Source organism: Chiloscyllium plagiosum, unplaced genomic scaffold, assembly GCF_037043375.1.
Source record: "Chiloscyllium plagiosum isolate Xiang-an unplaced genomic scaffold, Cpla_swu_hap1 HiC_scaffold_31, whole genome shotgun sequence".
Lineage (NCBI taxonomy): Eukaryota > Metazoa > Chordata > Chondrichthyes > Orectolobiformes > Hemiscylliidae > Chiloscyllium > Chiloscyllium plagiosum.
In genome coordinates this window covers 47,220,514-47,243,210 of record NW_028270169.1, presented here as the reverse complement: position 1 = coordinate 47,243,210, position 22,697 = coordinate 47,220,514, and the positions used below count along the sequence as shown (strand labels likewise).

Below are 22,697 nucleotides of genomic sequence, written 5' to 3'. Positions count from 1 at the left end.
GAGACAGGTACATACACCCACCGGGAGACTGGGAGACAGGTACATACACCCCCGGGAGACAGGTACATACACCCAGCGCTGACTGGGGGGGGGAGAGATACACACACCCGGTGGAGGGGAAGACAGATAAATATAACTGGGAGGAAGAGAGAGAAATAGATAGATAGGAGGGAAGCGGGGTGAGAGGGAGAGACATCTGGAAGGAAGGAGAGATATTCAACCGGGTGTGGCGAGAAAGCGGAGTGCTGCTGGTTTTACAGATCCCTCCCTCATGGTGCTCCTCCGGGAGGGGATTTGTCCTGGAGCCACCCCTCAACTCATCCAGGCTTTGAGGGACCAGAATGTAGTAACAGGTAAGGGGAGAGCGGGAAACCATGTCCCCTCTCCACCCATCCCTGATACACGCAAAGGTAGACTTACATTAAGTTGCTTTTCACAGCCTCAGGAAGACTCTTGCCGCTCACAGGCCTGTTGAAGCATAAACACTGCACGGAGTGTTTTTGTAGAAGGACTGTCACGCCTCAACTTGAATTGCAACTTAACTCCCCATGCAAGCTGAATCTCGCCAGCCTTTTAGCTCGCTGCAATTCAGTTGGTGACAGTAAGGATTGGACGCGCTCCAATGTTGCTTTTTTTCCCGTTTCCCGTCGGTGTTAGCAACCCAGAAGAAACTGTTCTCTTTTATCATTTTGTCGGGGACGGGAAAGGGCTGTTTGACATGAGGGAACGCGGGTGATTAAAAATTTAATTAAAACTTTAGGAATATGCCTGAACAGAGGTAGGTAGACCACCCCCAGTAAAAATACAGAAATCTTCACCTGCCCCTGACTTCTAATCGTTCAGTGCCTTAGGACGATATCCTCTTTAAAGATGCAATATGAGCGTGAACAGGGTTTATCCCATGGCTTGGTTTCCAATTCAGTTCTGGTTTAATTATGTTAATTAAGTCGTCCACCTCTTTTAGTTTCAAGGACCTGAGTTTTTTTTTTCAGATTCACAGGATGAAGGTCTCACTAGCTAGGCCAGCATTTATTACTGCTACCTGATTCCACATGGCTGTGGGTCTGAAGCCACATGTAGATCAGATGAGGACTGCAGATTTCCCTCCCTAAATGACATTAATAAACCAGATGGGTTTTACAGTCACCGGTGGTTACATATAGCTGTGCAGTATAGACACAGACCCTTCGATGCAACTCGTCCATGCCGACCAGATATCCTAAACAAATCTAGTCCCATTTTGCCAACATTTGACCCATATCCCTCTAAACCCATCCTATTCATATACCCATCTGAATACCTTTTAAATGTTGTAATTGTACCAGCCTCCACCACTTCTGTGTGACAAAGTTGCTCCTTGGATCCGTTTTAAATCTTCCCCCTCTCACCTTAAACATTTGCACTCTAGTTTTGGACTCCCCCAACTGGGAAAAGTTCTTGCCTATTTACCCTAACCATGCCTCTTATGATTTTATAAACCATTATAAGGTCACCCTTCAGCCTCTGACACTCCAGGGAATAAAGCCCCAGCCTAATCAGTCTCTCCCTATAACTCAATCCTTCCAACCTGGCCACATGCATGTAAATTCTTTACTGAACCCTTTCAAGTTTCACAATATTCTTCCTCTGGAAGAACGACTAGAATTGCACACAGCGTTCTCAGTGTAGCATAACCAATCTGTTTAGAGCAACACTGTGGCTCAGTGATTAGCACTGCAGCCTACAGCGCCAGGGGCCTGGGATCGATTCCAGCCTCAGGCGACTGCCTGTGTGGAGTTTGCACATTCTCCCTATGGGTTTCCTCCGAGTGTTCCGGTTTCCTCCCACAATTGAAGGATGTGCAGGTCAGGTGAATTGGCCATGCTAAATTGCCCATAGTGTTAGGTGCATTAGTCAGAGGGAAATGGGTCTGGGTGGGTTACTGTTCGGAGGGTTGGTATTGACTTGTTTCCACGCTGTAGGGAATCTAATCAATGTCGTCTACTACCACAACACAACCTCCCAACTCCTATACTCAATACATGGTCACTGCTAAACTAGCTTTTAATTCCAGATTTATTTTAATGGATTGAAATTTCACTGTTGATCACAATGGGATTTGAACCATGTCCCCAGAACATTAGGCCGACTCTCTGGATTATTAGCTGAGTGATGTGACCTACTCCACCCACCCTTTGATGTACTGTGTGCCATCACATGACTTCTGGACCACACAAATGAGCAGTGCACGATCTGTCTCGTGCTGATCGGGGACAAGAATAGTATATTAACTTCATGAAGGTACCTCACTGGTGCTGCTGAGTTTGGGGTTAAGGATGTGATACCCTCTAATCGAGACTCATGCTCACTTCAATCTTTTTCAGTTGTGCAATTGGCATCTGCAGATATTGAAGACCTGGCGCAGAAATGTTCTGTTTCCTACAAGGTAATTGATTGATTTGTTGTCATGTGTTCTGAAGTACAGTGAAAAGCTTTGTTTATGTGCAATACAGGCAGTTCATGGTAAGCAAGATGTATAGATCAGAGGTTGTAGAAAGACTTAGGCAGAGTCATATAGATTATATTGTACAGAGACCAATGTTAGCAAGATCGGTATTATTCAAGGCTAGAGAGTCCATTCATCAGTCTAATAACGGCTGGGAAAAGGCTGTTCCAGATCCTGTTGGTGCATGTGTTCAGGCTTCTGTATCTTCTGCCTGATGGAAGAGGTTGTAGGAGAGCATTACCGGTATGTGATGGGTCTTAGATGATGTTGGCAGCATTTCCATGGCAACGAGCCATGTGAGTAGAGTCCGTGGATGGTCTGGGCTGTGCACACAACCTTCTGTAGTTTCTTACGGCCCTGGGCAGTGCAGTTGCCATACTGGGCCGTTCTGAACCCGGTCAGAATGCTTTCAGTGGTGCACCTGTGGAAGTTGGTGAGATTCCTTATGGACATGCTGAATTCCCTGAGCTGCCTGAAGAGGTGTAATACCTTCTCGGCCGTCGCATCTACGTGGGAAGTCCAGGACAGATCATCGGTTATCATCACTCTGAGGGACTTGATGCTCTCCGTCCACTCAACCTCCGCTCTGTTGATGTAGTTAGGGGCGCGTTCTCCTTCTTTCTTTCTGAAGTCAATGATGAATTATTTAGTTTTGCCAGTGTTGAGAGAAAAGTTGTTTTCATTGTACCAAGTCACCGTGGGCACTGTTTTAAATGTTGATACCAGCTTGATAGTATAAAGACACCCAGTTTAATATTTGAGATCTGCGTATGTTAAATCCTTATAATTTATTGATAGTTACCAAGGAATTGTCACCTGGAGTTAATGAGCACTGCACTAGCTTAGAGCAGGTTGGCATTTTAAAGGGTTTTCCAATTGAGGCATCACTGGCAAGGCCAGCATTTATTGCTGACTCTCAGTTTCCCTGAGTCAGGGCTTGATAGAATTGAGTGGATTAGTAGAGGTTTTCAGAGAGCAGTTAAGAATCATCCACATTGATATGGGAAAATAATCATGTACAGTGCAGGTTTCCTTCTCCAAAGGATAGCAGTGACCTATCTCCTTCAATGACTTGGTGTCACATCATACTTTGTTTTCTAATACACACTGAGATAAACATCAACTGTACTTGGACAACATTCAACTCTGAAAGATGTTCTTTGGTCTACCCGAAACTTGTTGGTCTTCCAGAACAAGGAGTTGATGACCTTGACTGAATTTTGCAGACTGGCTCATTGCAAGGTCCAGGACTATGTGCTGAGCGATACAGTAAAGTTTGGGGTAACTGCCGCCAAGGCACAGTGGGCAAGGACCACTGTCTGAGGTCCTTCTGCGAAATTAAATGGGGATCTGTTTGGCTATCGGACCTTTCCAGTGCCTCAAATATATGTAAATGTGTTCAATTAAGAGATATCTTTGGGTCGTTTGGATAGAGTCAAACTCAAATGTTTGTTTGTTTCCTTGTTATTCTTCTGTACAAAACCAAACTGTGTTTGTGACTGTGTGTGTGTTTGTGACTGTGTGTGTGTTTGTGACTGTGTGTGTGTTTGTGACTGTGTGTGACTGTGTGTGTGTGTGTGTGTGTGTGTGTATAATATAAAAGATTTTTTTATGCATAAGGTATATTTTTGAAGTAAAAACAAAAAAGTACTTTGTTTATAATACTCCTGTGAAACGCATTGAGACATTAAAGGCACTATATAAATAAGGAGGAACCTCGATTATCCGAGTTTTGGATTATCCGGACACGGCTGCAAGGTCCGGACGCTTGGCAAAGATTTGTTATCCGAACCTTCGATTATCCAAACATTCAATTATCCGAACAAAATACGCCCCGTCCGTGTCGTTTGGATAATCGAGACTGCTCTGTATAAGTTGTTATTGCAGTCATTTGGTTGTCAACAATCTGTCAACCTGTCGTTTGGAGCTTCCCAGAGTTTGTTTTTAACTGAAATCGAATTCTTTAACCGCCAGGATGGAGTTTGAATGTGGACTGTTGTGTTGTTTGTTTTCAGTGCTGTTTCTGGATATCTGCTCGTGGTGTGTTTGCTAATACTGAAACGTTTTGTCTTCCCAGACATTGGTCGCTGTGAGGCGGGTGCTGCTTGCCCAGTATTCCCCCTTCCCTTCCAATGGGGCAGATCTCTATGAGGAGCTGCTGGCTTCCACGGCCATCTTGTCAACTGGTAACCGGAGGTACGGGTTTCAGACGTACCACATCCTGAGGGGACTAGGCTTGGTGGGTGCTGAAATAATCTTTCTGCTTGAGGGAAAGACTAGAACTAGAGGATACAATTTAAAAATAGTCGCTTTCTATTTAACAGAGAGGCTGTGAAACTCTCTTCCCCAGAGAGCGGTGGAGGTGGGTCATTGGATATTTTTAAGACAGAGGGAGAGAGATTCTTGACAAACGAGGGCAGCAAAGTGTATAGTGGGTTCAGCAGGAATGTGGATCGAGGCAACGATCCTATCAACCATCATCTTATTGTATAGCAGAGCAGGATTGAAGGCCCGAATGGCCTTCTCCTAATTCACATGTTCACATCTATGCAGGTAATGTAATTTGCTTCCAGTAGGGTACTTTACATGATGTGCTAATATTTTGTAATCTTTCATAATATCAGAAACTGGGTGCAGATACTGTGGTGTTGAAAAATCCAACAGATGTTTTGCTACAGCCATCTTTTGTACATAAACATTACTATCCCAGGCATATAGTGTCTGAGCTCATATCTAAGCTGTACAGTTACAACATGCATTCAGTAGTCTATCAAGCTTCAAGTGATCCAAGATAAGATGGAATCTGGGGCCTTTATATCTGCCATCAGGTCACTTGCTGTGATACAGTGATAATGCAATGGCATGTTTCTTAAAGGTATATGACTGTGAGACATAAAATACTGTTAGATATGATACGACACACCTTAAAGGAAAGCTGGACTGACGTATGTTAGGAACAGGAGTGAGCCATCTCGATTCCTTGAGCATGTCCCATCATTCAGTAAGATTGTGGCTGATCAACTCTGGTTATCTGTCTTCATTCCATAGTCTTTAAAATCTCTACCTGACCAACAGCTTTCAGTTTCAGTCCCAAAATGTTCACCTGTCCCATGAAAATCTCTTTGGAAGGGTGTTCCAGACAGCTACCTTTTTCTGTGAACAAAAGCCCCTTTCTGTGAATAAAAGCTAGTGCCGATGCAGCGGGCTGAATGGTCTCCTTCAGCTCTGTAATCATTCTGTGAAATCTTCCTGTTTCACTTCAATTACCTACCTTCCATTTTAGCAATATATGCCCCCTTACTGAATTCTACCACCAAAGGGAACAGCTATCCTGCATATATGTCCTATTGAATCCTTAATTAGCAATAAGGTGACCCTTCAAGCTGCTAAATTCTGAAGGAAATCTAGGCCAAATTTATGTAACAGGCGCTCCTAATTTAACTCCTTAAATCCTGGGATCATTTGTGCTATACGTACTGCAAACCCCATCCTGTTTTCTGCTCATTCTCACAAAGGCGCACGAAGGAGCAGCAAACAACAGTACAGGCAGTCTAGGGTTTACCTTGCTAATGTCCAGGTACTCCTGGTCATTTTGCACAGATTTATCGTGAGATGTAAGAGTACAGCTAGGTCAGTGAGCAGTGTTGATCTGAGACTGGGAGGGACTGAGGTAGAGTATAGGATCTGGGTAACAAGTTATTGAGCATTCTGTTTATATGTTCCTTATGTACCCTGCATTTACTCCACAATCACAGGCTACCAATGACCTTCCTTCCCTCCCATGTGTACCTACCTGACCTCAGTGTGTACAGTGTGGTTCTTGGCGAAATCGCAATTTAATACCTGAGTAACTTTCTGCTTCACGTTTGACTCTGTCTTTCAAGATATAATGCAAAGCTAAGCACCCCTCTTTCTGTGGCTCTGGTTTTTGGATTTTTTCTTTCGCATTGGGACTTGAAATCTAGATGGTTTTCATTTTGATTTTAGTTGAATAAAGTCTCCATCTTCTGTAACTAACTCTGATCTGTACAAGTCACACCAAGAGAACAGGGGATGGTCGGGCTGAACCTCTGGGCTTTGCCAGGTTTGAATACTGGGAGTCCAGTAGCTTCAGCCAGCTTCCAAAAGTGGTCAGGCAATTGGAGCAATGGGTCATGACTTGGCCATGTTGAGGACGGGTTTGGGAGGGGTTGGGATGGAATGCTGGATTTGGCAGGGTGAAGCGGGGTAGGGTGGTGGATTTGGCAGGGTGAGGAGGGGCGGGTGCTGGATTTGGCAGGGTGAGGAGGGCAGGGTGCTATATTTGGCAGGGCGGGGTGTGGTGCTGGATTTGGCAGGGTGGGGTGCTGGATTTGGCAAGGTGAAGAGGGGCAGGGTGCTGGATTTAGCAGCTATTGGGGTCTCATTTTCTGACCCCGTGCCAAAAGATTGCGCACTAATGGAATTTAGGTAAGTTCACTCCTCACCTCCATGTTGAACAAGAGCTTTGCCTGCACCACTTTGTTTTTCTGTTGCATTGAGAAGTTTGGATTGAACTCCCTTTCACTCACTCACTCTGTTAGAATAACGCAACACTGTCGTGTGATCCCCAGCTAGAGTATTGTGTCCGTTCATTGGCACTGCATTTGAGGAGGATTGGAGGGAGTGCAGGGGTGGTTCGTGAGAACGGTCCAGGAATGAGGAATTTTATTTCATGAAGATGGTTTTCTCTAACCTGAGAGGATTCCTGGCTGAAGAATTCAGACTCATGAGAGCCTGGAACTCAGTAAATAAGGTGTTCCAATTCCTGAAAGAATTAAGAACAAGATGGCACAGATTTAATTTTAATTAATAAAAGAAGCAAAAGTGATGTGGGGAAAATAAGTGAGATATTCATTGGAAAGCTGGCACTAATGCGGTGGGTTGAATGGCCTCCTGTAAGAAGGCTGTGATTCTGGCTGGTTTTGTTCAGTGCTGCTTGTGATTTGTTTTCTGTGCTGACTGCAGCCTGGATGCATTCCTGGACTCGGGCCTTTACACTGGAGAGCTAACGGAGTTTGTCGGAGCACCAGGCAGCGGTAAGACACAGGTAAGGACCATTTAATCTTTAACAGCAAACGTGCTGTAAGGTGTGACTGATGTCTCGCTGTGATTGCGGGTCAGCTTACACAGCAATGGCCTCTAAAAACCAACCTGCCCCTGAACCTCCACAGCCAATGCCAGCAAAGATCACAGCCTGCTGTAGCCACCACTGGGCTGGCCCTGAAATGTACGCTAGACTGAGTGCAGACCCTAGCACAATGTATCATTGTTGTCAGGGAGCTGGAATACCCTCCTCTCCTAATAGTATTTCTTATGTTGTTTTCTTCTGGTGGGCAAGGCATGGCCCAGGGTAGGCCTCAAAGGGAGGCAGAGGGAGGTGTGGACAGACACAACTGATAGATATTCCAGATAGTTTTTTGACATCTTTTGTTGATACCACTTTGTACCTAGGGAGCAGACCATCTCAATTGTGGAATCAAAAATCTGTTCATATATGTGAGAGGTTACTCTGTGAGGGGTCTCTGCCAGAGGTACAGCCATGTGTAAGTGGGAGTGGGAGAGAGGCTGACCTGTCCACCATCCATATTACCCACTGCCAGGTGTTGCCCTGGCAACCAGCCCATACCGAAGTGGGGGGATGGTCTCTGTGGACTTCAGTGCCTGTTCTCCCCACCCCCCCCCCCCCCCCCCCCCCCAACCCTTCCCACTGTTGACCTTGAATGAGGGTTCAGCGGTCCAGACTGTGGGCTTGCCATCTCAGACAAGGGCAGGTTGCTGGGCTCACGAATTTGGAAGGCTAATAAGGCGCTAGAGCAGGCGGGTTTCTGCAGCAGGAGAGTGATTGAGAGGGCGCCCTTCAAGCATAGGTGCTCTCTCTCTCTACTATCTTGGAAATTGAAATAAAAATCTGGCCCTGGTGAGCTGTTTGTGGGAGTCACCCCAACCCCACTCTGCTGGCCGGATATTGATCCAGAGACTTACACTGTTTATTTCCAGGGACCAATTATACTGTGACCAGCCAAACCGAGTACCCAGCTGCCTCCACCCTCTGCTACTGAGCAGCGGGGAGAGAATGGCCCAGGGCAGTGTGATGGAGCTGGAGAAACTGGCACTGCCAGTTGGCAGTATGACCTTCCACATTAGCCTCCTACCATGCCCATTCCATTGGAGGGTAAACCGGGCAAGTGTTTCAAAATAATTCATGATTCCTGCCATCTCTTGGTTGTGTGATGGCTTTTCAGCCTATGTCATAGAATCCATAGAGTGCAGAAAGAAGCTATTCGGCCCATCGAGTCCACACTGACTCTTCGAAGAGACCTAGCCATCCAGACCCAATCCCCTGACCCTCTCCCTATAACCCTGCATTTCCCATGACTAACCCACCTAACTGATCCCTGGACACTATGGCCAATTCACCTGACCTGCACATCTTTGGACTGTGGGGGGAACCTGGAGCACCCAGAGGAACCCACGCAGACACGGAGAATGTACAAACTCCACACAGTCAGTCGCCTGAGACCAGAATCGAACCTGGGTCCCTGTTCACCGTATCTTGTGAACACAGTCCTCTGCGAGCTTATGTCAGTGAATGTTTGTGGGAGCTGGGCTTTAGGGACTGAGTTTGTGTTTCAGCAGCCTCACCCCTCGTGTCACTTACTGTTAAAGGTATGCCTCAGCTTGGCGGTGAACATAGTGTGTGAACTGAAGCAGAGAGTGCTCTACATTGATTCAACTGGGGGACTTAGTGCCTCTCGCCTTCTGCATCTGATCCAAGAGCAGGTGACCACCTTGGAAGGACAGGTAGGAGAAGGCTCCACTTCCACTCAGGTTCGAGTCTGCATTCCCTTACCTTCCAAAAAAAGTCTCTTTAATTAAAAAAGGACAGACTCTAAACTCACGCCTTTAATGTATTGTCTGAACTGAGATAACACTTTTTTTAGAACTGATGATAGAACCTTAAGTTATTTTGTGACTGAGACTGGAAGTTCTGGGATTTGCATATTTATGAAGTGAAACCTGCAACCCATTCTAAAAGATGAAAGACTTAACAACAGTTGAGGTTTGGTCCAGATTTTGTTTCAGTTGCATGATACTGGGATCTTTTGCTATAAATTCTGTGTATTCTGATCCTGCTCCACAGCTACCTGACAAAGGAGCAGCGCTCTGAAAGCTAGTGCTTCCAAATAAACCTGTTGGAGTATAACCTGGTGTTGTGTGATTTTTAACTTTGTACATCCCAGTCCAACACCGGCACCTTCACCTCCACGTCATGTTTAATTCTAGTTAGAAAGTATGTCGTTGTCTGGGCACAACATTGGGGACATGGTGGGTGCTTTTTAATTGCAAAGCGTTTGGTTTTCCCCCTTCCTTCCCCTCCTTGCCATCACCTCTCCTTTGTGACAATTGTGTCCCTCTCCCTCTCTGTCCTCCCTCCCTGTTTCACAGAGTGAAGCGCTCCAGCGGATTGAAGTGGTGCGTGTGTTTGAAGTGTACCGCCTGCTGGATGTACTGCAGGACTTCAGGACAGGCTTCACACATCAGGTAGGGAGCAGGAAGGGTACTGGAGGTGGTGGGGAACAGAGGTGAGGGCTGGGGGATGGATATCAGGGTATTGAACTTTACATATCTCCCCGTCAGCTCCCCAAGGCTCGTTTCCCTTCCGTTCATGGGTGGCCATTCCCGAGATCCCCTTTCCCCACCCACCCCACTGACTCCATACTGCTCACTCCTATTGTTTCTGCAGGTGACTGGTGCTTGCTGCTCAGTGAAAGCTGTAGTGATCGATTCGGTCTCTGCTCTGCTCTCCTCCATCTTGGGAGGTCATCAACTCGAAGGTGAGATGCCGTATCAAAGGCTCCGAAAGTTCGGCTGGGTCCGGCTTCGATGAGTTTAAGCTCGGCAAATGAGCTTGGTTTGTGCCTGCAGCTCACTCCCAAACTCACCACCAGGGGCCAGGGTGTTTGGAGAGACAGCTCCTATGTACCAGGACTGAAAGGGTCTTGAGAATAGGTTGACTGGACTTGGCTTACAATCCTTTCAAGTACAAAAGATTGAAGAAGCCACAAATTTGAGGTGTTTGGGATCATTAGAAGAGAGGGAGAGAGAGAGAACCATTATTTTCCAGAGCAAGGTGTCAAAACCTCAAAATTAATATTGGGGGTGATGTGTAGTGTCACTTCAGAAGGAAGTAGGAACATTTTTCCTCAAAAGCTGCTGGGCTGAGTTCATTGAAACTTCAAAGCTGAGACTGATACATTTTTATTTGCGACAATTGTTCAAGGGTATGAATCCATGGTAGGTAAGTGAGACTGAGATACAAAGCTGTCAAGATCTTAAATGAAAAATTGGCGAATAGGCTGGATGGCCGACTCCCAGATTAGATTAGATTCCCTAAGTGTGGAAACAGGCCCTTCGGCCCAGGAAGTCCACACTGCCCCTCCGAAGAGTAATTCACCCAGACCCATTCCCCGACATTTACCCCTGACTAATAGACCTAAACTATGGGCAATTTAGCCTGGCCAATTCACCTGACCTGCACATGTTTGGATTGTGGGAGGAAACCGGAGCACCCGGAGGAAACCCACACAGACACGGGGAGAAGGTGCAAACTCCACACAGACAGTCGCCTGAGGCGGGAATCGAACCAGTGTCCCTGGTGCTGTGAGGCAGCAGTGCTAACCACTGTGCTGCCCCTTTCCCAGGTATTTAGCAGCTGTGTTAGGTGCAGCATCAGTCCGGGAGCAGGTCAGCCACTGAGCCCTTCCGGTCGGGATTGTGAACGGGACACACAATGCTGGCCAGGAAAGTGGTAGCAGCCCCTCGAGCTAATTGAGGTGATGGCAGCAAGAGGTTGTTTCCTCCGAATTTGGGTGAAGGGAGTAGGGAGGAGTTGAGATACAGTGAGGGACAGCACTGGCAGTGAGCTGAGGCCAGGGGGCCCATGGTTAGCCATGAATGACCTGATTTAATGTTACTGTCACTCCAGCGGTCACCAGGAGTCACAAATTAGTTTCCAGGTTATTCTTGAGTGATAGTGGGGTGAGAAAAATCAGAGCAATGTTAAATAAATTGCACTTCTAATCATTTCTTAATTGCTGACGGGACAGGAGTGTAGGTATATATAATTGACAGTGAAGGATCACTCAATTAGGTCATGTGTGTCTTTCTGTGATTGTTGAGGGCGGATATATACTTCCTAGTTGGCACACCAATGATGGGAATATGGCTGCAAATCACTTAATGCTCTGCCTGGAATCAGAAATCTGATGTATATGTAAAGTAGCCAGGATTGTGGTTATTGCTATTCAGTAACCAGCTGCCTACATACTCCACCTTTCCCTGAGTGGACAAGTCGAAGAAAACCAGGAGGAGGTGGCAGCATAATGGTAATGTCACTAGACTACTGATTCAGAGATGAAAGGAATTATTCTGGGGATATGGGTTCAGTTCCCAATGTGGGAGCTTGTGGAATTTACCCTCAAGTAATTCAAGCAATAAAAAGGAATCTGCAATTGAAAGTTAGTCAGGACAACTACAAAACTATCACTGATAGTTCAAAGCCCATCTGGTTCACTAACGTCGTGTGGGGATGTAGATCCTCTATCCTGGCCTACCTGTGACTCAAGGCTCACAGCAATGGGGTTGACTCTTAATTGTCCTCTGAAATAGGCTATTCAGGAAATTGGGGAATGTGCAGCAAATGCTGGCATTGCCAGTGATACTGACATCCTGTAGTCAGTCATAGAGATGTACAGCACAGAAACACACCCTTCAGTCCAAATCGTCCATGCCAACCTGATATCCTAACTTAATTTAGTGGATTCCTGAAGAAGGGCTTATGCCCGAAACGTCGATTCTCCTGTTCCCTGGATGCTGCCTGACCTGCTGCGCTTTTCCAGCAACACATTTTCAGCTAACTTAATTTAGTCCCATTTGTCAGCAATTAGCCCCTATCCCTCTAAATCCTTCCTATTCATATACCCATCCAGATGCCTTTTAAATGTTGTAATTGTACCAGCCTCCACTACTTCCTCTGGCAGCTCATTCCATATACACGCCACCACCTGTGTGAAAAGAATTTCCCCTTAGGTCCCTTTTAAATTTTACCCTCTCACCCAAAACCTATGCCCTCTAATTCTGGACTCCCCGACCCCAGGGAAAAGACTGTCTATTTAACCATGCCCTACCCTATTTTTTAAATTTCTGTAAGGTCACCCCTCAGCCTCCGACGCTCCAGGGAAAACAGCCCCAGCCTGTTCAGCCTCTCCCTGTAGCTCATATCCTCCAACCTTGGCATATTATTGTAAATCTTTCCTGAACCCTTTCAAGTTTCACAATATCTTTCCGATAGGAAGGAGACCAGAATTGCACGCAATATTCCAACAGTGGCCTAACCAATGTCCTGTACAGCCGCAACATGACCTCCCAACTCCTGTACTCAATACTCTGACCAATAAAGGAAAGCATACCAAATGCCTTCTTCACTATCCTATCTACCTGGAACACCAATTTCAAGGAGCTATGAACCTGCACTCCAAGGTTTCTTTGTTCAGCAACACTCCCTAGGACCTGACCATTAAGTGTATAAGTCCTGCTCTGATTTCCTTTTCCAAAATGCAGCACCTCTCATTTTATCTGAATTAAACGTCTTCTGCCACTCGTCAGCCCATTGGCCCATCTGGTCCAGAGATGTCAGAAGTTCAATAAGAAGGCCTAGATTTTGTTTTTCCCCCACTCCTGGGATGTGGGTATCGCTGGCTGGTCAGTCTCTAGCTGCCCTTGAACTGAGTGTCCTGCTGGGCCATTTCAGAGAGCAGTTGAGAGTCAGCCACATTGCTGTGGGTCTGGAGTCACATGTCGGCCAGACCAGGCGAGGATGGCAAATTTCCTTCCCTGAGGGACGTTATTGAGCCAGATGGGTTTTCTGACAAACAACATTAGTTTCGTGCTCAATTCTTAATTACAAATTTTTTTAAAAATTGAATTCAAATTTTGCCATCTGCTGTGGTGGGATTCGAGCCCAGGTCTCCAAAACATTAGCTGAGTTTCTGGATTAATAGTCCAACGATAATACCACAAGGCCATTACCTCCTCAAATACTGAATTAGCAATTTGGAGCTCATGAGTTTGACTTCAGCTGTGGCAAGTTGTAAAATTGAATTCATTAAAATCTGATCATTCATGTCTCATAACAAGAAATGACTTATATAAACTGAATTTGAGTAAAACCCTTCAGTGGAGAAAAGACCCCGAACTATAATGACTGGGTCCTCCTAATATTGAGAACCAAGAAGAGCTGGGGTTTGTCTTCCTGGAGACCGAGTCCCCATATCTCCCTGGGTCTCAGATTTGGCCACATGTCCAATGGCATGTTCCCATCCATGCTTCAATTAAACAATCTTCATGTGAGCCAGCAGCAGTGGTCCTACATAGGGGTTTTGCAACAATTGTGCTGAACAGAGCTAATTCCACCTGGGATTTAGGAAGCGAGTTATTTTAGAGAGGTTACCAAGTAAGGAGGTGCTATTTTGCAGCACAAATTCATTGTCCCTCAACATCTGCACGACCGGCTTTCTCTCTCAACGCTGAAGGCACCTCCTCGATTTTGAATAATCAACTTGTGTGCCTTTGTCATTTTTGTTTTGTTAGGTATGTCTCTCATGATGCAACTTGCGAGGGAACTGAAGACAATTGCCAGAGAACTAAATGTTGCTGTAATTGTGAGTAATGGAACCGCTGACATGTGGATAGATTTGGATTGTAGTGTAACAGGAAAAAAGGCCTAATACAAAACTTTGATTGTTAAAGTATGAGGATTTATCAGAATGATACAAACGATGAGCAACTTCAGTTACTCTGACCAGAGAATGTTAATGTGGAGATTTAATGGAAGTGACCAGAATTATGAATGGTTTTGTTGGAGTAAATGAAAATGAACTGTTTTCACAGGCAGCTTGTTCAGTAATGAGGGAGCACAGATATAAAAACCAGAAGGAAGGGAACTTATTTTTTGCAATCAGTTAGTGTGGTCTGCAATGCTTTATCTGGAAGGATGATATAAGCATATTTAACAGCGATTTCCAATTGGATAAGTACCTGAAAATCCTCTTTTACAGGTAAAAAAAGCTGAACACTGAGCTGAATTAGATAGCTTTTTCAGAGAGATTGCATTGTCACATTGGGCAAAATGGCCTCCTCCAATGCTGTTTGGACAGACCAGTGTTGGATGAGAAGAAAATTTCTCGGTTAAATGTTGGAATAACTGAAACCGTTGTTTTTTAGTCCCCTCCGTTCCCTCGTGACTGACTCCATAACAACCATCTGAGATTAAACCAGTCTGACACGACTTCGTGTCATATTTGAGCCCAAGATGCGTATCCATCTGTGCATCAACACCATCAAAAAGATTGTCTGATTCCATCTCACTAACATTGCCTGGCTCCACTCTTTGCTAACCTCAACAGCTGCTGAAGCCATGGTTTATGTCTTTCTTACTTGTAGACTTGACCATTCCAAAGCTCTTCAGGCTAGCTTCCCACATTCTAATTTGATTAAAATACATATGGACCAGGTTAGACACCGCCTTGTAAGGGCCTTCTAAGAACAAAAAACGGTTGACAGACATGTGTAAGGGAAACATTTTATGGTCCTTTCTGGATGTGACGACACACTCCAGCCTGTGTGGTACCCACTGATCACTGAAGACCTCATTCGTGGTGGTGGACCCCACACCTTCACCTCATGGATATTCGAGTGCAGGTGTTTCCACAGAAGAGAGCCAGGCAGTTGGGTGCTCTCTTCCCCTACCTCAACCTGTTTAGATTAGATTAGATTAGATTACAGTGTGGAAACAGGCCCTTCGGCCCAACAAGTCCACACCGACCCGCCGAAGCGCAACCCACCCATACCCCTACATTTACCCCTTACCTAACACTACGGACAATTTAGCTTGGCCAATTCACCTAACCTGCACATCTTTGGATGATGGGAGGAACCGGAGCACCCGGAGGAAACCCACGCAGACACGGGGAGAACGTGCAAACTCCACACAGTCAGTCGCCTGAGGCGGGAATTGAACCCGGGTCTCTGGAGCTGTGAGGCAGCAGTGCTAACCACTGTGCCGCCCTGTTGTTGACAACTTTCTCCATTTCCCACATTCCAACCTTTAGGCTGGAGGTCCCAAACCCCTGGTTTAACTCGCACTGAGTTCAGATCGCCTGTCAAGCTTGCCCCCAACTTTGTGGATCATGGTCAAGCAATGCGCATAATTAAAAAATAATCTCAACCTTGTTTTCAAATCCCTCCCTCTTTCTCCAATCTCCTTCAGCCACATATCAACATTCCTCCTATTCTGATATTGTGAACCTACTCTGAGCTTAAACCCTCCACAAATGGTGGTTGTCACGACCCTAAACTCTGGCCTTCCGTCCCATCCACCTCACTTTCCTCCTCTGGAATATTCCTTAAAACCTACCTCTTTGATGGCCAGCTGATCACATACATCTCTGTTTGTCGCTTAGTCTCCTGAGTTGTTGTATAACACTCCTGTGAAACACATTGTTCCTTAATTATTATGATTCTTATTGATTTCTTATCCAGTCTTGTGTTGTTAGATTTGTTCCTTTCCTGCAGGCATAGATTTATGCTAAGGAGAGGGGGTGGGGAGAGAGAGAGTTCCCCATCATTTCACCTTTCACAATCACAGTACAGAGCATTTTACAACTTTCGAAATGCAGTTACTTGACCTGGGAAATGTGGCAATTGATTTCCACACAGCGAGCTCTGTGAACAGCAAAGAGCTGTTGACCTGATTGTGTTCACTGATTTTTATTGACTTTTCCACACTTGCCAGGTGACCAATAGTGTGGTCCAGGACTCTGGTGGTGGTGGAGTGAAGCCAGCTCTGGGACGCTCATGGAGTTACGTTCCTAACGTTCGTGTCCTGCTCCAGCGTGGGACAGAAGGAGCTGCTGTGCAGCCAGCGAAGCGCACAGCAACTATACTGAAGTCATCTCGGCAGGTAGGGGGTGCCAGTAATCCATGGGTGTGGGGAGCTGGGGTAATGGGTGGCACTTTGCCTCCTTTTCCAGTTGTGCACTAACCCCTTGTGACATTGGCTCACTGTACATTAGTAAGTAGGGTGTGTTCAGTACATTAGTAAGATTGTCTGCTCCAAACTATGAAAACGACTGCTGTGTTATTCCCTCCCACCTTATAATTCACTGAAGCTGAAGGTAGACTCTGATCACCTTGCTATACAGGCCTGCATTGATCTAGATGAGGAGAACGAGATTGGAAGGGATGATGGTACTGACACCACACCCTATCAGAAACATTGAGGGAGTGATTATTTCCTGATGGTGTAATTAGGATGGAGGGGAGTTGTTCCTGATAATAACTCGATCCAGACATCTACTCAAACTTTGCATGATCCAGAGCTGCCTCCATTCAGCATCTTCTGGCTTGCCGTCTGGAGAGGAAGGGGTGTCTCAGCAGCATTGTTAACATTAAGTAAATGCTATTGGTGTGAGCTTAGCTTTTCCCTTCTCCATTATCAATCCCCTCCTTTCACTCTCTGTCTCATAAGCATCTCAAAACCTGATCTCAAGTGTGTATATGTGTGTTTTATTTCCCTCAGCCCACCAGAATAAGCACAGAGTTTGACATCACTTCCTGTGGAATACTGACCACTCAAACTGCTTCCTCCCAGCATTCTACTGGTGACCTTGACAACGCAGATTAAAGCCTGGCTGGACTTTCTGTCAACAGAAGAGCTGTGTGTGAATTTTGTTTTATTGCAGTGAATGTATTTGATGGCGTTGATGAAGATTGCGGAGGAGCAGTTACATGGCAGTGCATTGTCCATGTGCAAAGCCCACTCTTTATGTTGTGGCTGCTGTGTTAGAGTCAGCCTCCCTCCTTGTAGAGAGGTAGCAGGATGGAGAGATCTTGGAAATTTTAACAGCCTGTACAGAAGCAGGTGCATCAGACCCTTGGATTTTGTTGTTTTCAGTTTAAGCTTTATAGACTTGGCTATGGATGAAGTTGTGGTTTTCAAGGGGATGTTAAACGGTGAATGGCTGTGTATGGTTGGCCAGATGTCTTTATGCAGCTACAACCAACAACTTGCATTCATTTATGTAACTAGTGTGAGGTTCCAGTTTAAAGGCTGCGTCCTTTGCCCCATCATCCCATCATAGGGAGTTGGTGGGCAGTCTAATCCTGGCACATTTTTTGGATAAATAAATCACCCTTGTGCACTAAAAAGGTGCTGTTGACATTCAGTAACTGCACAATCTGCCTTTCAAACCTTGGGAATGGGTGGACTGGAACATTGAACAGGCCAACTCCCCTGTAGCTGGAGCTGAAACCACATTAGCAATGCCAGTCATACAGCACAGAAACAGCCAGTCCATGCCAAACATAATCCCAAACTAAAGTAGTCCCACCTGCCTGCTCCTGGCCCATATCCCTCCAAACCTGCAGTGCAGGGATCCCCTGTGGCCATTCCCCTCAACAATAAGTATACCGTTTTGGATACTGTTGGGGGGGGGGGGGGGGGGGATTACTTACCAGGGGAAAGTAGTGTGGTACAGGACTCTGGCACAGAGTCTGTCCCTGCTGCTCAGAAGGGGAAGAGGAGCAGAGCAGTAGTCATTGGGGACTCCATTGTTAGGGGGTAAGATAGGAGGTTCTGTGGGGACGAGAGAGACTCATAGTTGGTGTGTTGCCTCCCAGGTGCCAGGGTTCGTGATGTCTCTGATCGTGTTTTTGGGATCCTTAAGGGGGAGGGAGTGCAGCCCCAAGTCGTGGTCCACATAGGCACCAACGACATAGGTAGGAAGAGAGATGGGGATTTAAGGAAGAAATTCAGGGAGCGAGGATGGAAGCTTAGAGCTAGGATGAACAGAGTTGTTGTCTCTAGTTTGTTGCCTGTGGAATTGAACACGTGGCTACAGGGATGGCGCAGGAGGGAGGGCTTTGGATTCTTGGATAATTGGGGCTCTTTCTGAGGTAGGTGGGACCTCTACAAGCAGGATGGTCTTCATCTGAACCAGAGGGGTACCAATATCCTGGGGGGGAAATTCGCTAAGGCTATTGGGGTGGGTTTAAACTAATCCAGCAGGGGGATGGGAACCAAAATTGTAGTTCGAGTATAGAAAAGGTTGAGAGTAGGGAAGTCCAAAATCAAGTTTCAGGGACGCAAGATGACACCGGCAAGCAAGAAGTTGGTTTGAAGTGTGTCTACTTCAACGTCAGGAGCATCCGGAATAAGTTGGGTGAACTTGCAGCATGGGTTGGTACCTGGGAATTCGATGTTGTGGCCATTTCAGAGATATGGTTAGAGCAGGGACAGGAATGGTTGTTGCAGGTTCCAGGATTTAGATGTTTCAGTAGGAACAGAGAAGATAGTAAAAGAGGGGGAGGTGTGGCATTGTTGGTCAAGGACAGTATTACAGTTGCAGAAAGGGACTTGTTTGGGGACTTGTCAACTGAGGTAGTATGGGCTGAAGTTAGAGACAGGAAAGGAGAGGTCACCCTGTTGGGAGTTTTCTATAGGCCTCCGAATAGTTCCAGAGATGTAGAGGAAAGGATAGCAAAGATGATTCTCGATAGGATTGAGAGAGACAGGGCAGTTGTCATGGGGGACTTCAACTTTCCAAATATTGACTGGGAGCACTATAGTACGAGTATTATAGATGGGTCAGTTTTTGTCCAGTGTGTGCAGGAGGGCTTCCTGACACAGTATGTAAACTGGCCAACACGGGGCGAAGCCACTTTAGATTTGGTACTGGGTAATGAGCCCGGCCAGATGTTAGACTTGGAAGTAGGTGAGCACTTTGGTGATAGCGACCACAATTCTGTTATGTTTACTTTAGTGATAGAAAGGGATAGGTGTATACCACTGGGCAAGAGTTACAGCTGGGGGAAAGGTAATTACGATGCGATTAGGCAAGATTTAGGAAGCATAGGATGGGAAAGGAAATTGCAGGAGATATGCACATTAGAAATATGGAACTTATTCAAAGAAAAGCTCCTGAGTGTCCTAGATACGTATGTACCTGTCAGGCAGGGAGGAAGCTGTACAGCGCGGGAGCCGTGGTTTATGAAGGAAGTGGAATTTCTCTTCAAGAGGAAGAAGCAGGCTTAAGTTAGAATGAGATGTGAAGGCTCAGTACAGGCACTTGAGGGTTACCAGGTAGCCAGGAAAGACCCAAAGAGAGAGCTCAGAAGAGCCAGGAGGAGACATGAGAAGTTGTTGGCGGATAGGATCAGGGTAAACCCTAAGGCTTTCTATAGGTATTTAAGGAATAAAAGAATGACCAGAGTAAGATTAGGTCCAATCAAGGATAGTAGTGGGAAGTTGTGTGTGGAGTCAGAGGAGATAGGGGAAGCACTAATTGAATATTTTTCGACAGTATTCACTCGAGAAAACGACAATGATGTCGAGGAGAATACAGGCTACTAGACTAGGTGGGATTGAGGTTCACAAGGAAGAGGTATTAGAAATCCTGCAGAGTGTGAAAATAGATAAGTCCCCTGGGCGGGATGGGATTTACCCTAGGATCCTCTGGGAAGCCAGGGAACAGATTACCAAGCCTTTGGCATTGATCATTAAATTGTCATTGTCTACAGGAATAGTGCCAGAAGACTGGAGGATAGCAAATGTGGTTCCTCTGTTCAAGAAGGGGAGTAGAGACAATCCTGGTAATTATAGACCAGAGAGCCTTACTTCCGTTGTTGGTAAAGTGTTGGAAAAGTTTACAAGAGATAGGATTTATAAACATCTAGAAAAGAATAATTTGATTAGGGATAGTCAGCACGGTTTTGTGAAGGGTAAGTCGTGCCTCACAAACCTTATTGAGTTCTTTGAGAAGGTGACCAAACAGGTAGATGAGAGTAAATCGGTTGATGTGGTGTATATGGATTTCAGCAAGGCGTTCGATAAGGTTCCCCACAGTAGGCCATTTTACAAAATGTGGAGGAATGGGATTGTGGGAGACATAGCAGTTTGGATCAGTAATTGGCTTGCTGAAAGAAGACAGAGGGTGGTGGTTGATGGGAAATGTTCATCCTGGAGTCCATTACCAGTGGTGTACCGCAAGGGTCGATGTTGGGTCCACTGCTGTTCGTCATTTTTATAAACGACCTGGATGAGGGTGTAGAAGGGTGGGTTAGTAAATTTGCAGACGACACTAAGGTCAGTGGAGTTGTGGATAGTGACGAAGGATGTAGTAGATTACAGAGAGACATAGATAAGCTGCAGAGCTGGGCTGAGACGTGGCAAATGGAGTTTAATGCGGACAAGTGTGAGGTGATTCACTTTGGTCGGAGTAACCGGAATGCAAAGTACTGGGCTAATGGTAAGATTCTTGGTAGTGTAAATGAGCAGAGAGATCTCGGTGTCCAAGTACACAGATCCTTGAAAGTTGCCACCCGGGTTGACAGGGTTGTTAAGAAGGCAAATAGTGTTTTAGCTTTTATTAACAGAGGGATCGAGTTCCGGAACCATGAGGTTATGCTGCAGCTGGACAAAACTCTGGTGCAGCTGCATTTGGAGTATTGTGTACAGTTCTGGTCACCGCATTATAAGAAGGATGTGGAAGTGTTGGAAAAGGTGCAGAGGAGATTTACTAGGATGTTGCCTGGTATGGAGGGAAGGTCTTACGAGGAAAGGCTGAGGGACTTGAGACTGTTTTCATTAGAGAGAAGAAGGTTGAGAGGTGACTTAATAGAGACATATAAGATAATCAGAGGGTTAGATAGGGTGGACAGGGAGAGCCTTTTTCCAAGAATGGTGACGGCGAGCACGAGGGGGCATAGCTTTAAATTGAGGGGTGATAGATATAGGACAGATGTCAGAGGTAGTTTCTTTACTCAGAGAGTAGTTAGGGTATGGAATGCTTTGCCTGCAACGGTAGTAGATTCGCCAACTTTAAGTACATTTAAGTCGTCATTGGACAAGCATATGGATGTACATGGAATAGTGTAGGTTAGATGGGCTTCAGATTGGTATAACAGGTCGGCGCAACATCGAGGGCTGAAGGGCCTGTACTGCACTGTAATGTTCTATGTTCTATTCATGTACTTATCCAAATGTCTTTTTAAACTTTGTAAATGTACCTGAATCCACCACTTTCTCTGGCAGCTCATTCCACATACGAGCCACCCTGTGTGAAAAAAGATACCCCTCATGTCCTTTTTAAATCTTTCTCCTCTCACCTTAAAAATATGCCAGAGAAGAACAGGCGACTGTCTGTGTGGAGTTTGCACATTCTCCCTGTGTCTGTGTGGGTTTCCTCACAGTCCAAAGATGTGCAGGTTGGGTGAATTGGCCATGCTAAATTTCCCATGGTTCAGAGGGAAATGGGTTGGGGTGGTTACTCTTCAGAGGGTCGGTGTGGACTTGTTGGGCCGAAGGGCCTGTTTCCATACTGTAGATAATCTAATCTAATCTAATCTCAAGTACCCAATCTGGCCAAGAAACCCTTGTTCTGTAAATGCATCGTGATTACTTTGACCAGTGCTTTCACCTTAACCTGTACTATATCTGTACTGCCGAATGTTATTAAAAACCACATGAGCAATTGAGATCCTTCCATTTGCTGTTCACAGTGCAAAATGTTTCAAGTCCTGTTAATCATGAAGTTAATGGTTTCAATGCCATATTTATTACATACCATCTTACCTTCACAGCCTATAGCTTTGTCAGGGCCTTCCTAATCGCAATCGTTCTCTTAAAATGCACTGAATTTCCTCAATTTATTGGAAAAAATACATGACCTCATTCTCAAAAAGTTGCTTGCTGAAGATGCATCGATCCATGATGGTTTCGGTAAGAGTGACCACCGCACTGACCTTGTGGAGCCTTCACACAGACTACCCTCCAACACGTGTCACACTAACACCACAATAAGTGGAAGAGACTTCAGACAGATCAAGCAGCTCAAGATGGGCATCCATGAGATGTTGAAATACTGAATAGTACGGGATATTTATGCTCTAGAACTTAGCACAACACTCGCATCTACCTGACGATATGTGATGTTGCCCAAGTATATCCTGTCCACAAATAAACTGGAATATCCAACACAGCCAATTATCTCCCCAATCAGTCTACTCTCAATCATCAGTAAAACGACAGAAGGTGTCTCCATTGGTGCTGTCAAGTTACACATACTTAGCAACA

At 45.7% G+C, this 22,697-nt stretch overlaps 2 protein-coding genes across 3 annotated transcripts in view; one reads left to right on the top strand and one right to left on the bottom strand.

The window, feature by feature from the left end:
• The window catches only part of clip2 (CAP-GLY domain containing linker protein 2), a 161,251-nt gene extending 160,743 nt beyond the window's left edge, over positions 1 to 508 (bottom strand). Inside the window, exon 1 of one of the 2 annotated variants that reach the window (XM_087977496.1) lies at positions 421 to 508. The gene's annotated coding sequence lies outside the window, so the exon portion shown is untranslated. The remainder of the gene's footprint in view (positions 1 to 420) is intronic. The other variant, XM_087977498.1, reaches the window with a different exon arrangement.
• Positions 103 to 22,107, top strand: rad51d (RAD51 paralog D). The gene is made up of 10 exons (XM_043718732.2): positions 103 to 353; positions 2,364 to 2,425; positions 4,563 to 4,681; positions 7,472 to 7,553; positions 9,173 to 9,307; positions 9,953 to 10,048; positions 10,251 to 10,341; positions 14,156 to 14,226; positions 16,359 to 16,526; positions 17,145 to 22,107. The coding sequence occupies exons 1-10, from the start codon at positions 272 to 274 to the stop codon at positions 17,247 to 17,249; spliced, it is 1,011 nt and encodes a 336-aa protein (XP_043574667.2). The 5' UTR covers positions 103 to 271; the 3' UTR covers positions 17,250 to 22,107.
• The last annotated feature ends 590 nt before the right edge of the window (positions 22,108 to 22,697 follow it).

Excerpts from the sequence above, each read along its gene's own strand:
- rad51d (XM_043718732.2), top strand. The coding sequence starts at position 272 with ATGGTGCTCCTCCGGGAGGGGATTTGTCCTGGAGCCACCCCTCAACTC. Across the intron at positions 4,682-7,471 it reads TTGTCAACTGGTAACCGGAG|CCTGGATGCATTCCTGGACT; the intron begins GTACGGGTTTCA and ends TGCTGACTGCAG. Across the intron at positions 9,308-9,952 it reads TGACCACCTTGGAAGGACAG|AGTGAAGCGCTCCAGCGGAT; the intron begins GTAGGAGAAGGC and ends CCTGTTTCACAG.